General features: G+C 34.5%; 1 protein-coding gene across 2 annotated transcripts in view; it reads right to left on the reverse strand.

Moving 5' to 3' along the window:
- The window catches only part of CDK13 (cyclin dependent kinase 13), a 110,089-nt gene that overhangs the window by 36,024 nt on the left and 59,086 nt on the right, over positions 1–14,979 (reverse strand). For both annotated transcript variants that reach the window (XM_019940661.3, XM_019940660.3), the window contains exons 6-7: positions 4,379–4,568; positions 2,962–3,018 (exon numbers count right to left, since the gene is read on the reverse strand). In XM_019940661.3, the coding sequence (XP_019796220.1) occupies positions 2,962–3,018; positions 4,379–4,568 (247 nt within the window). The remainder of the gene's footprint in view (positions 1–2,961; positions 3,019–4,378; positions 4,569–14,979) is intronic.

Below are 14,979 nucleotides of genomic sequence, written 5' to 3' on the forward strand. Positions count from 1 at the left end.
TGTCCTCTACTGTAGCACACATGACAGAGGAGATCCATACTGGTCACCCACAACCCCATACTCAATTCCTACATACTAGCTGTAGTTCCATCAAGTTTTCCTCATATTCAAAAAAGATATACCGGGACTTCCCTGGTGGTGCAGTGGTGAAGAATCCACCTGCCAATGCGGGGGACACGGGTTCGATCCCTGGCCTGGGAAGATCCCACATGCCGTGGAGCAACTAAGCCTGTGCGCCACAGCTACTGAGCCTGCGTTCTAGAGCCCGCGCTTCAGAACTACTGAGCCCACGTGCCACAACTACTGAAGCTCGTGCACCTAGAGCCCGTGCTCCGCAACGAGAGAAGCCACCACAATGAGAAGCCCACGCACCGCAGTCAAGAGCAGCCCCTGCTCACCACAACTAGAGAAAGCCCGGGCGCAGCAACAAAGACCCAACGTAGCCAAAAATAAAAATTAATTGATTAAAAAAAAAAGATATACCAAATCAAATAAGTGAGAGAGATGTAATTGATGCTACTACAGTGATAAGCTGAAATCTGCTCTATTTTGAAAAAAACAAGAAACCCTACAACAATTTCTTGAACACTTCATTCTACCTGTAATAGCTAATTACTTAGAAAATACTTCAAAAAATATTTGGATGGGGGTATTACGATTTCTTTCTGCTTATGATAACAAAGAAATATGGATGGAAATCTTTTGCTGTATGTTTATTTCAAGAAATATCTAGAAAACTTGGGATAATACAGTGAATATGCTAAAGGCAGTGAATTTCAGTATGTTATTAAAATTTACTAGAATAGTATGTGTATTTTAAAGTCATTCCATTAAATTAAGCCTACTTCTCTAACTGATTTTAAAGAAACTGGAATTATTTGAATCTGAAAAAGAGTAGTTTTAAAGACGTACATAACCCTGAAGGAAAGGATATTTGCTTATAAAACAAAATGATATACCAAGTTTTTAACTTACAAATTTGATTAAGCAGAAAATTTCAGTATACATTACCTGAAGATGCAAAGTTATGGGATTTTAAATTTCCTACTTCCTTAAGTTCAAAATTCTTATATCAATTCAGCAAGGCAATGGGGACCAAGGTTCAGTGAACACGCCACACCCCTGACACTTCATTGAAACCCAACATTCCATTTTAAAAGAGAAAAAAAAAAATCAATGGGAAAATTACGTATAAAATTTGGCTCTATAGTCAGTTCTTCTGGAACATATCTATTCCAATGTGAACAAATATCTGCATAAAAAGAATCTATGAGATGGAAAATGGTAATTTAGCTGTTCTCCATCTCCACTGAAACCTAACACGAAAACAAGAAGAAAGGGATTTATAGTCAAAGTATGACAGACATATACTTCTATTAAGAAAGGATAACCAAACTACAGTGAAATCTCAGTTAAACAGCTAAGCAGGTAGAATCCTTAATTAAGAAGAATTTCCCCCTAAAGAATAGTCATTGAAATTTAGTCATTCAAGAAGTATACTTAAGGACCAATTTATTTTTTTCCTTCAAATTCTATCGAAAGGCACTATTATACACAATGGAAAGAATAAATAATTGGGAGTTGGAAAATTTGAGCTATACACTCTTGACGATACTAACAAATATTTTTGGATCTTTCAAGTCACTCAACCCTTTCTAGGTCTCCGTTTTCTCAAACGCAAAATGAGGGTTAGAGCTGTTAAGCTCTAGAACAACTTCAAACAAACAAACAAGCAAAAACATACCTTTTCTTAAAATAAAATATTAATTAAAAGTGTAGTAAGTTAAATAAAGGCCGAAAAGCTCTGGCTAAAGTAGGTATAGGGGACTGGAGCCCTGTCCATAACAAGCTGTCCATACCACAGTCTGAGTTTAACAGAACTCTAATGTATCCAAAACATACCATTTAAAAACCTGTAAACACTAAAAATAATTTTCAGAATTATGTCACAGGCGCTGCAAGATTAAAAAACAAATTTTTCACTCTTAAAAAAAATTCAAAACGGGGATTTTTTTTTCAACTAACCAGAAACTGGCAAAGATTCAGTGAACATAAATAACTATTGCTAAGAATTCCAATTAACTGATATTTTATTATATCCAATTATGATTACACTAAATAAATTATAGAACTGTCATAAGGAATTTATACATATATGTATATATATTAAAGAAATAATGCTGTCTGACAAGAAAGGAATGGGCTAATAAACTGGAGATATTAAACCCAGTTAATTTCATGGTTTATATAAAATTCCCTACTTCACAAAAATATTTTGAAATCCCATATTATTCTTCTAAGAATAATCCTAATAAGACAAATCAATTTCACTACCATCAGGCACAAAATGAGCCAAGTGGGATACTTGGAATCCCTAACTTTAGCCACAGAAGCTCCACACAAAGAAGTTATACACTGAACTTCCTCACAATAGTTTGTTTAAATAAAAGGTTCTAGGGAGTTTAAAACAAACACACATCTATATATAGATATAACTATAGTTAAAAAAAAAGTTTTAAGTAAGTCCAAAATAATAATTAAAACAAAATATACAAGTTTAAACATGTAACATAAAAAGCATTTACTAAGGTTTTTCATTATACCCCAAAATTACAAACATCTTAACGTCTGGACATGCATTAGAAATTTAAGCATGAATTTTATTTAAAAATTCCTAAGTTCATTTAAGAAACACTTAAAATGGCACATTTGAAAAGAAATTATATTAACCTCTAAGTATGAAAAAATCTATTATTTTTACATTGATTTAATGTATAAAATTTTGTAATTCAAATAGTCAACCCAACATGGTCATGGTATAAAACTTCATTATTTCATGTATTTAAGCATGAAAAGAAAATTTCCTTTTTGTTAAAAAATAAACTATCAATATGGTATTCTTAATATAACTTCTAAAACTGGTCACTAATGTCTATAATATTCAATTGAAAATATTCTTACCTTTCTTCTGAGCTATACAACCGAGCAAGCCCAAAATCTGCAAGTTTTATCTGCCCTCTGGTGGAAGTAAGATAAAATGAAAAAATATTAGTCTACTCTGAATTGATCTTACACATTCATGTTCTATTCCTAGAACTAAGCAAAAATTCACTGATATAACTGAAACTTCGATTATACTGCAGTACCCAAGGTTCTACAGGAAAAGGCAAATAGATAAACTCACAACAATATAAGGCAAAAATCAGTACTTTTCTTCGGATAATTTCAGCTACTATTACACTAGTACTGTTGTTATATTATTATGATATATATATAGTATATTATTATATATAGTAATAATAGTACTAATAGTTTCTCGGTACTATTCAGTTCCTATTTAGAAAAGTACACTTCAATGAAAATAAAACAAAATGAGGTAATTCATACTACCTTAGTAATAAGACAAATTATTTGTTCAATTCCAGCCAATAATGCGCAAGAAATGAATCACATCATTTTAAATTTATGTTTAATTTTCCACTTCTTAGAGTGACATGGTGCTCTATAGAACACTTGCTACTAACTAAAATCAGGACCAGGCATGCCTCACTTAAACCAACAAATAGTACCAATTACAAGAGAATTATCAGAGTTCAGGTTATGCTGTCAGTGAACTATTTAACATAAGCTTTGAATATGTATGTATGTATGTACGTGCATATACACGTCAAAAAATGTTCACTTTACAACTGTGATGACTGACTGTTTTTTTAAAAAATTCCAAATTAAAAAAGATGCTAAAACCTATTCTTAACCTAAAACTGAAATCACATAATTAATTATTAGAAGAACCATTCACATTATTTGGAAGAATATCAAATGAGAGGGTCAACTAAGTATTTTGGTTGGGGGGAGTGCCTATAATCTTTATTACTTCCCTCCCCCCCACCCCCCCATGGAGGTATGACAGCTGTTATTGACCAACAACAACAAAAGAAAAGGAGTGGTTAAGTAGTCTGCCCAAGGTCACATAAACTACTATATGGTTTATGTATACTAGTATATTGATTCAAACTATTACGTGGATTCAAACTCAGGTCTTTATGACTCGAAAACCCCTATTTATATAAGGTCAAAGGGACTGTAAAGTTCTTTAGAGGTTTGATCCAATTAATCCTATTAAATTCCTTGGATTGAGGGGATGGATGAAACTTCAACAAGTCAACCAAGTATTATTTTACATACATTACAAACTATTATTGGAAGTTAATTAACTAAAGTATATTTAACACAACTTCAGACGTAGCCCAAGCTGTAATATTGATTTTGTTAAAGTAGTCTGAGCAATAAAAACCTAAATTTTAAATCTTTTTAACAGAATCAAGGTACACATTATATAAGACTCATTTTAAACATATATATCAAACTCATATCATACCTATTATTTAGAAGAATATTTGAACACTTAATATCTCGATGCAAAAAGTTCTTCTTATGACAATAATCCAGACCTTCCATAAGCTGTCTCATGAATGACTTTATGTGATTTTCATTAAAATGAACCAAGCCTGATTCCAGTAGTCCCATCAGATCATGGTCCATATATTCAAACACCAGATAAAATGCACCTAAGAACAACAATTAACACATTAAAGATTTTGTTCTTACAACTTTTCTATAGGCTCAGAATTTTTAAAAAATAAAATGCTGGGGAGAAAATTAATCCTTGAAAAGAACTGCTACTTCTGTCATTTAATAATGTTCATGTCCTTCTCTCTGAATTTAATATCAATACCATCCCAAGGAACTATCTAGCCAGTCTTCTTCTCCCAAAGAAAACTGCTATGATATAAAATCAACACTGCTAATTTCCACACTGCATAGTTTCTGGGTATGATTGATGTAAAATAAATTCTTAGCTGTTTTACATATTGAACAAATTGTCTCTCAGCAGAAGCTGAATAAAATCAGTATAGTTCATCAAAGAAAATTTAAAGATGTTGTAAGAATTACTTTTGATAAAAAAAAAAGAGTCTGGGCCCAGTCGGGCTTTAGATGACTTCTATTAAGTTTTCAATAAACATATAATTTAATTCTTTTATACAGCTCCAGAGCATTTGAAAGCATACAAATTACAACTTTATTTTATAATACCAGCTTATTAATCCTGCTACTAAATCCTAAAACAGCACATAGCACATACACAACATACATATGATAGATTCAAAATTCCTAAATGAAACTTGCACAAATTGAATCTAAAGCTGTATCTACAAATATCTCAATCAGGCAGTTTAATTTATCAATTCGAGAATGGAAAAGCTAATAAAATTCAATACATCTATCTTTCAAAGTAAAAAAGTTATCAATATGCCAAAAAAAAGGCATCTGAAGAAAGTTCATGATCAGTTCGTGATTAAAAACAGAGCAAAGGGAATTCCCGGACGGTCCAGTGGTTAGGACATGGTGCTTTCACGGCAGGGCCCAGGTTTGATCCCTGGTCCAGGGATCCTGCAAGCTGTGGGCACGGCCAAAAAAAAAAAAAGAACAGAGCAAAGATTTCACAGTAAACTTGCAATAGAAAGGTTCTTTCTTAAAAGTTTATAATGGTACCTCTCTGAAACCAACAACTATTGTCATATTTAATAGTAAAATGTCAGATGCTGTACACAAGACAAGAATGTTCATTATTACTAACTATTCTAGAAGTTAGTAAGTAAAATTAAAAACAAAGTATAAAAACTTAAAGTGACAAAAACATGATTATTGGTAGATGAGATGACGATTCTAAAAGATCCAAAAGAATAAAAAAGTAGCTGTGTTAGAAAAAAATCATACACAAAAAATAAGACTTTATATATGCCAGCAACAATTAGAAATTAAAATTAGAAACAATTAGAAAGTAAAATTTAAATGACTTTGCAATAGAAAAAAAATACTACAAACAACTAGGAATAAACTTTAACAATTATACAAATTTATTAAGGATTCACCAAATTGTAAAATTCTGTATTTTAATGCAATTTCAGTAAAAGGACCAATGATTTGTTGTTTCTTTTGCTGAAAGAACACTTGAGAAACTAACTCTAAAGTTCACCTTGAAGAAAACAAAACCAGAGTATCAACCAAAACGTTTCTTAAAATAAACATTTGCCCTACCAGAAATTAATATGACCTACTGTACTACTGGGACACATAGAAAAATGCATATAATATATACCAGAAAAAAAAATCCCAAATACGTATCTACTAACTATGAAAACAGCCATTTTAAATCAGTGAAGGAAAAAGAGAGGCAGAATAGTACTGGGACAAAGGCAGTAACCCCAAAGGCAGATTGGGAATTATACCAAAAATAAACCTATTAAAAAACTGACAAATTTCACTAAATAAAAATTTAGAAACACATATGGTAAGAAATAAATATGAAATAGAGGTAAAAGGCAAATAAACGACAAGCTGAAGAACCTATTTGCAACATAACAGATTAATTTTCTTAATATAAAACAAAGTCTTGGGGCTTCCCTGGTGGCGCAGTGGTTGAAAGTCCACCTGCCGATGCAGGGGACACAGGCTCGTGCCCCGGTCGGGAAGATCCCACTTGCCGCGAAGCGGCTGGGCCCGTGAGCCATGGCCACTGAGCCTGCGCGTCCGGAGCCTGTGCTCCGCAACGGTAGAGGCCACAACAGTGAGAGGCCTGCGTATCGCAAAAAAACAAAACAAACAAACAAAAAAACTTACTACAACAACTAAAAAAAATAAAATATCTTGATAATTTGTTATATTGATTACATACTGGAATAATCTATTGATATACTGGGTTAAATAAAAATATTATTAAAATGAACAGAGCTTTCAAAAATGAGACTAACCGATTATTTTAAATTAAAATATAATGTCTTGCATTCTGTTTCTATTAGACAGTACTGAATTAGAGTAAGAATTGAAACAGAAGAGCTAAAACTATCTCTGCATGCAGATGACCTGAATGTTTGTTCTCTGAAAGGACATATACATTCAATTTAAAAAACTGTTAAAAACAGTGACACAATTTAGAAAAACAGCAGAAATAAAACATACAGTAGTCACTGGGCTTCCCTGGTGGCGCAGTGGTTAAGAAACTGCCTGCCAATGCAAGGGACATGGGTTCGAGCCCTGGTCCGGGAAGATGCCACATGCCATGGAGCAACTAAGTCCGTGAGCCACAACTACTGAGCCTGCGCTCTAGAGCCCGCGAGCCACAACTACTGAAACCCCCATGCCTAGAGCCTGTGCTCCGCAACAAGAGAAGCTGCCGCAATGAGAATCCTGTGCACCTCAACGAAGAGTAGCACCTGCTCTCCACAACTAGAGAAGAGCCCGCGCACAGCAATGAAGACCCAACGCAGCCAAAAATAAAATAAATTTTTAAAAAAAGATCTAAAAAATAAAATAATAAAACATACAGTAGTCATTAACATAGCTACCAGTTAAAAGAAAAACATGGAGGTCCCATTTATAATAAATAATTTTTTTTTAATTTAAGAAATGTGCAAAATACATCAGAGATAAATTACAGAACACTTTTAAAAGGCAAAAAACTATAATTAAAAAAATGGATACATTCTTAGGAAGGCTCAACATGATAAAGATTTTCCCTAAGTAATTTATAAATTAAACAAAGCTCTATTTTTAAAAATACCTTGTTTTCTTCCTACAATTAGATAAGCTGACGTTATATCCACACAGGAAAATAACTAAGTAAGAATAGCAATGAAAATATCTGAAAGAGAAAGGCGGGGTGGGCACTAGGCTCTACCAGCCCAGACAGTTTAAGACAGAACAGTGAATTCCTATAATTAAAAAGCGTGATACTGCGAAAGGAACATGAAATAAAACAAATCCAGAATTATACCCAGGTATATATGGAACTTTAGTAAATGATAAAGATGGCATCATATCAATTCAGTGGGAGAAAAGATCAACTTATTATAAATCAGCAATATTGGGACAACGTGAATAGCCAGATAGAAATAGTTAAAACTGGTCTGTTCCTCACAACATATATACCAGCATAAAAAGCAAATGAACCAGTATTAAAGATAAAAAATAAAACCATGAAAGTATTTTTTTTAAACATGAATTCCTTAATAACCTCAGAGTGGGGAAAACTTTCCTAACTAGGAATCAAACCAAGATGCAACAGGGGAAAAGGGGGAAAAGACTGATAATGTGACTATGTAAAAACAAAAATCTACTGAGCAGCTGAAAACACTGTAAGCAAATTTTGAAAAATATAGCAAACTGGCAAAAAACCATTAGCAACTTATTCCAGATAAATTACTTATACCCACTAAAAAAGCCTCTCTAAATTGAAAAGAAAAAGATTAATAACCGCACAGAAAAGTGGGCAAAAGACAGATAACCCAGACCACACACACGAGCAGTAGCCAACTGCCCTTAAACCAATGGAAAGTCGCTTAGCCTTGCTCATAATAAAAATGTATTTCTCAAGCTAAAACTTCACCACAATAACAAATTAACAACAGCTCAAATGTATGACACCAGATTCTAATGGCAAAGCTGTAAGGAACACTCTCATACACTGCTAGGAATTTGGCAATATCTAGCTAGCTTAATCATATTTAGCATTTCCATTTCTGTTTGACCTAACCAGCCCAATTCTACGGGCCTGTCCAACAATTCACTGACAAAAATACAAGATGGTGTAGGCAGACAGCTATTCAAAGCAGCATTATTTCTAATAGCAAAAGACTGGAAACAATGCAAGCATCTATCAGTGGGAGACTAACGGAATAAACTGATACATCCACACAGCAGAGTACTGTGTAGCCATATCTATCTACTGATATGGAGTAATTTTCAGTATATATAATTAAATGAAAAGAACCAGGAACAGTAGAGCAGTTATTAATATGACATCTTTTATATAAAAGGGGGAGGGTGAATATGTAGCAAAGAAAAACTGTAAGGATGAACTAAACACTTAAAAAAAAAGGTCGTCCCTGGGTAAGGGAGAGAACTGGAAAAAGGAATGAAAATGAGACTACTCTGAATGTGCCCTGCTTTACAGCTTTGAGTTTGGAACCATGTAAATGTTTCACATGATTAACTATACATCATCACACTGAAAAGGTTAGAAAAACAGTACCTGAAAAATTAGAAACAGATGAACCTACACGTGTATCAAACCGTCTATACTAACATTAACTGATTATGGATTCTGACTATATTATCCCTAGTGGGGCATATGCTAAGGACAAAAAGAACCAATAAGAAATCTTAAACTGCATTCAGTAGTCTTCTTAGTAATTAACATTGTTATCTTGAAATTATTATATGTATATTGTAGGACAATGCTAATTTCTTAGGAACCAAGGTTTTTAGTATTAAAAAAAAGACAAGTATAGGATCAAAAATTTATAAATCCCGCACTTTTAATTTTAAATTAAAATCATTTACAGTAGCCAGCCTCTAAGGTGACCCCAGTAATTTTCATCTGCTGGTATCCATGCCGTCCATTCAAGGATGGCCTGTGTGACCAACAGAATATTGAAGACGTGGTAATGTCACTGACCACCAAGGCTAGGTCATAAAGATATTGCAGCTTCCATCTTATTTTCCTGGATCATTTGCCCCGAGAGAAGCCAGCCACCAAGCTGTCAGAATAGTCAAGCAACACTTTTGAAAGGCCCGTGCTAAGAAGAACTGAGACCTCCCCTCAACAGTGGAACGACAGTTTGCTAGCGATGTGAGGGAGCCACCCTGGAGTAGATTGTCCCAACCCTAGTTACACCTTCTAGTGACTACAGCTCCAGTCAACATCTCACTGCAATCTCATGAGAGAATCCAAGCCAAAACCGCCCAGCCAAGATGCTCCCAAATTCCTGCCCAGAGAAACTGTAAGAGATAATAGCTTCCAGCATCACCTCTGAAGTACAATTGTCAAAGAAGTGAACTTATATCTAAATAATCATCTAGATCTAACTTCCATTTATAGGAAATATCAGGGTTAGAAGAACAAGCTACCCGCCACCAAAAGGACGGATACTGTAGATGACAACAGACTTAAGATAATAATTAACCACATACAATGTGCAGATTTCTTGTTTGCATCCTGATTCAAAGAAAGCCAACTATTAAAAATATTTTTGAGACAACTACATGAATATGGACAGTTAGATAATAATATAAAATTGCCAATTTTGTTAGGTAGGCCTCCTTCTTGTCTTTTTTAACATAATAGCAACTTCATTATAGATTACAGGCAGATAATCAAGAATTTATGTTTACAATATAATGCATGGGATTCACTCAAAAATAACCCAGCAAAATAAAAACAAGTCGAGGGAGAGAAATAAACAAGATTAGCAAAATGTGATAACTGCTAAATGTGAGGGATGGGGACAATGGGATTCATCATACCATCTTCTCTACTTTTAAGTATGTTTGAACATTTCAGTAATACTGAATTTTTTAAGTGTCTGAAACAAAACTAAATAAATGAAAATTTTAGAAGGCATTCAAATTATGCTGAATTAAGGGATATATTTATTATTCCCATATTTTTAATTTGTTTTTATTTCTATCGAGGTTGTATATTTACGTAGTTTTAAGCAATGTTTTCAAACTGTGGGTCATGAAATCAGTTTAGTAGGTCACGACCTGCATTTCAAAAAGTTTTTTCTATTGCTTGATATTTTTTCCTATATTGTATTTAAACATTAATAAAATCATATGTAATAATATTTTTTATATAGCATGCCAAATAAAATTTCACTTTGGTAGGAATTTATATGCATACATATGCTTAGAAAAATGTCCAATATCAAAATTCTAAGAGCAGTTTATCTCTGTGTGAGCAGATGGGTGATTTTTACTTTCTTCTTATGCTGCCATCTTCTGACTTTTCTACAAGGAGCACAAATAATAATTTTTAAATATATTAACAACTGTGCCTAATATACAAATTTATAAGGAAAAAACAAATAACCCAAATGAAAGAAATGGCAATATCACAAATAAATATGCACATAGGAAATCAAAACTGTAAACATATGTAAGATGCTTCAGACCTCACTAGTAATCAGGAAAGTACTAATCAAAGAAACAATGAGAAACCATTTTCACCTGTCAGATTGGCAATATCCAGTGATGTCCAAATGAAAGGAAACTCATACACTGCTACAATTTTTTGGCAAAGTATGCTGACAAAAGAAAATATCCCTTGACTTGAATATCCCACTTTTGGAAGTAACCTAAGGAAATATCAGCACCAGTATGCAAGTATACATGTATAAGCACATTTCTAGCAGTATTGTTTGTAATGGAAAAAAGATGGGGAAAACTGAGTGCCCATCAAGGGAGAATGGCTGAATAAGCCCAGTATATCCATACCACGGCATATTATGCAGCTAGATAAAAGAAAGTTTTATCACCTAGAGATGTGTTGTATTCCTTAATAAGAAAAGTAAAATACAGAATTAAAAAAAAACCCCACAATTAGCACAGAGGACTTATGGTTTCTCGTCCAACAGTAAGGAGTCTGGAAGTCGCCACACCCATCCTCACAATGAGAAAACAGCAAAACAAACTAAAAATCAACAGTTCTTCTTAGATCCATCAGAGACTGAGGTCACAGAGCAAAGCACTGCCCCCAAAATTGGTGAGAGAGACAGGCAGATACAGAGAATCACCAGTTCACCAGAGGAGAGGCCCAGAAGCAGAAGCCTCCACAAGAACCATTACCTTGGTAGGAAAGCCTAAACTATAATTGAAAAATTGCTAGAGGCTCAGTGTGAACAAGTTTAAGAGTTAAAAACTCCAGGGGTTCCAGTCTTAGGGAAGCCCCCACCACCACCTTCTGTGAGTTTTATCACCAGGAACCCTACCAGCTTATCACACTGAAGATCAGAGATAAATCAAGTTGTTCTTCCAGCAAGGGGACAGGAAAAACAGTCATGATGAAATACACCCTAATCATTCTGTTCTTTACCAAGGTTTGCCCTCAAGAGAAACTATTTTACCAGAGCGTAACCAACTGGGGTTCAATAAGAGCCTTATCAGCCGGGCAAAGAGGAAATATCCAACTCCAGAACACTCTAGCCTTTGACTTAGGGGAAAGAAACACTGACCTCCAGCACCTTTTAGCATTCCTGTCTCACTTCAGAGGGAAAAGAAACAAGAAAACTGATAAACATGTCTGAAGGATATAGGCTCACTAAAAAACTGAGACCAAATCACAGGACTACAGAACACTTCCCCTCCCCCCATAACTTACCATCATATATAATAACAGGGTACAACATCTGAAAGAACTGCATATCTCAGACCTTATTTAAGAAGTCTCCACAGAAACCAAAAGACAACAGGGGAGGAAATCTTAGCCTCTGACACAGCTTCCGCAAACAATAAACACAACCTAACTGCTAGCCAGATAAACATAAAACCTTACACTAAAGGCCGATTTATCTGTTTATTTTATCCAATACCTCTTTATAGTCTGAAGAGAAAAAGCAAGCATCAGGGAGATTCAGATATAGAAGAGAAATTGGAATTATCAAACCAGGAATTTTTAAGTAACTATGATTAATGTTCTAAGGGTTCTAACGGAAAAATTAGACAATATGCAAGAACAGATGGGTATTGTAAGCACAAAAATGGAAATTCTAAGAAACAACCAAAAGAAAATGACAGAAATCAAAAACACTGTAACAGAAATAAAGAATGCCTTTGATGGGCTCATCAATACACCAGACATACAAGAGCAAAGAATCAGTGAGCTTGAAGATATGTCAAAAGGAACTTCGAAAAGCTGAAATGCAAAGGAAAATAAAGAGAAAAAAAGAATATCCAAAATGTGGGACAATTACAATATACATGTAAATGGGAATACTAGAATCAAAGGGGGAAGGGAGGAAGGAAGGAAGGGAAGGAGGAAGGGAGGGAGGGAGAACGGAAAAAATACTAAAAGTAATAATGATTGAAATTTCCCCAAATGATAAATATCAAACCACAGATCCAGGAAATTTAAAGAATATAAAGGAGGATAAATATTAAAACATCTACACCTAAGTATATCACATTCAAACTACTGAGAATCAAAGACAAAAAGAAAATCTTGATAGAAGCCAGAAGGAAAAAAAACAGCTTACCTTTACAATAGCAAAGATAAAATGTATACTGGATTTCTCCTCGGAAACCATACAAGCCAGAAGAGAGTGAAATGAAATATTTAAAGTGTTGAAAGAAAAAACCTAACAACTTAAATGAAGGTAAAATTAAAATCTTTATTTTTCTTATTGATTGACCAAACAGTTAACAGTCTGTTCAAAATAATAATAGCAAAAATGCATTCACTGAGTATAGCTTGTGGATAAGTAAAATGAAAACCAATGTTATAAGGGATGGGATGGAGGAAATGGGAATAGTCTGTTATGAGGTACCTATACAACCTAAAGTAGTATAATGTTATTTTATTTTATTATTTTATTTTTTATTTTTTTGTGGTACGCGGGCCTCTCACTGTTGTGGCCTCTCCCGTTGCGGAGCACAGGCTCTAGATGCTCAGGCTCAGCGGCCATGGCTCACGGGCCCAACCACTCCATGGCATGTGGGATCTTCCCGGACTGGGGCACAAACCCATGTCCCCTGCATCGGCAGGCAGACTCTCAACCACTGTGCCACCAGGGAAGCCCTATTTATTTATTTTAAATTTATTTTATTTATTTTATTTCTGGCCGCGCTGGGTCTTCACTGTTGTGCGTGGGCTTTCTCTAGTTGTGGCGAGCGGGGGTTACTCTTCATTGCGATGCGCAGGCTTCTCATTGCCGTGGCTTCTCTTGTTGCGGAGCAGGGGCTCTAGGCGCACAGGCTTCACTAGTTGTGGCGCACGGGCTCAGTAGTTGTGGCTTGTGGGCTCTAGAGAGCAGGCTCAGTAGTTGTGGCGCATGGGCTTAGTTGCTCTGTGACATGTGGGATCTTCCCAGACCAGGGCTCGAACCCACATCCCCTATACTGGCAGGTGGATTCTTAACCACTGTGCCACCAGGGAAGCCCAAAAGTAGTAAAATGTTATTTTAAAGAGGACTTGGACAAATTGTAAATGTACATTGCAAACACAAGGGCAACAACTAAATAAAAATTTTAAAAGAAGAATAGTTGATATGCTCAGAAAAGAGAAGAAATAGAGTCATATAAAAAGACTAAGACAAAAGAAGGCAGAAAAAGAGTAGAAGAAAAACAAGCAAGGGCAACTAATAGAAAATATAACAAATACAGTAGATAATAATCCAACTATATCGACAAGTACTTTAAATGCCAACAGTCTAAAATACACCAATTAAAACACACAGAATGTTAGAGTGAATTAAAAAGGAAAAGAAAAAAAGACCCAATTGTACGATGCCTACAAGAAATCCACTTTAAATATAAAGACAGAGTAATACTAAGCAAAAGAAAGCAGGAGTAACTATATTAAATTTCAGACAGAGCAGACTTAAGAGCAAAAGAAGTTATCAGGAATAAAGAGGAGCATTACATAATGATAAAGGAGTCGATTTTCCAAGAAGACATAACAAGCTTTAATGTGTATACTCCTCAAAACGAAGTCTCCACTATTACACTTGGAGACTTCAAGACCCCTCTGACATTAATTGACACATGCAATGAGACGAAATCAGTGAGAACATACAGCACCATCAATCAACTGGATCTAACATATCTATATTAATATTTCAACAACAGCAGAATACATCTTCTCAACTTCCCATGAAACATTCACCAAGACAGACCACAGTCACATGCATAAAACACACCTAACAAATTTAAAAGAACAGAAATCATACAAAGTATGCTAATGGAATTAAACTAGAAATCAGTAACAGAAAGATAGCTGGAAAACTGCAAAATACTTTTTAAATTTTTTTCTAAATAACACATGGGTTACATAAGAAGTCTAAAATACATTTTTAAATATTTTGAAGTACATAAAAATAAAAACGCAATTTACCAAAGTACGTGGGATACAGCAAAACTATT

This window comes from Tursiops truncatus, chromosome 9 (assembly GCF_011762595.2).
Source record: "Tursiops truncatus isolate mTurTru1 chromosome 9, mTurTru1.mat.Y, whole genome shotgun sequence".
NCBI lineage: Eukaryota > Metazoa > Chordata > Mammalia > Artiodactyla > Delphinidae > Tursiops > Tursiops truncatus.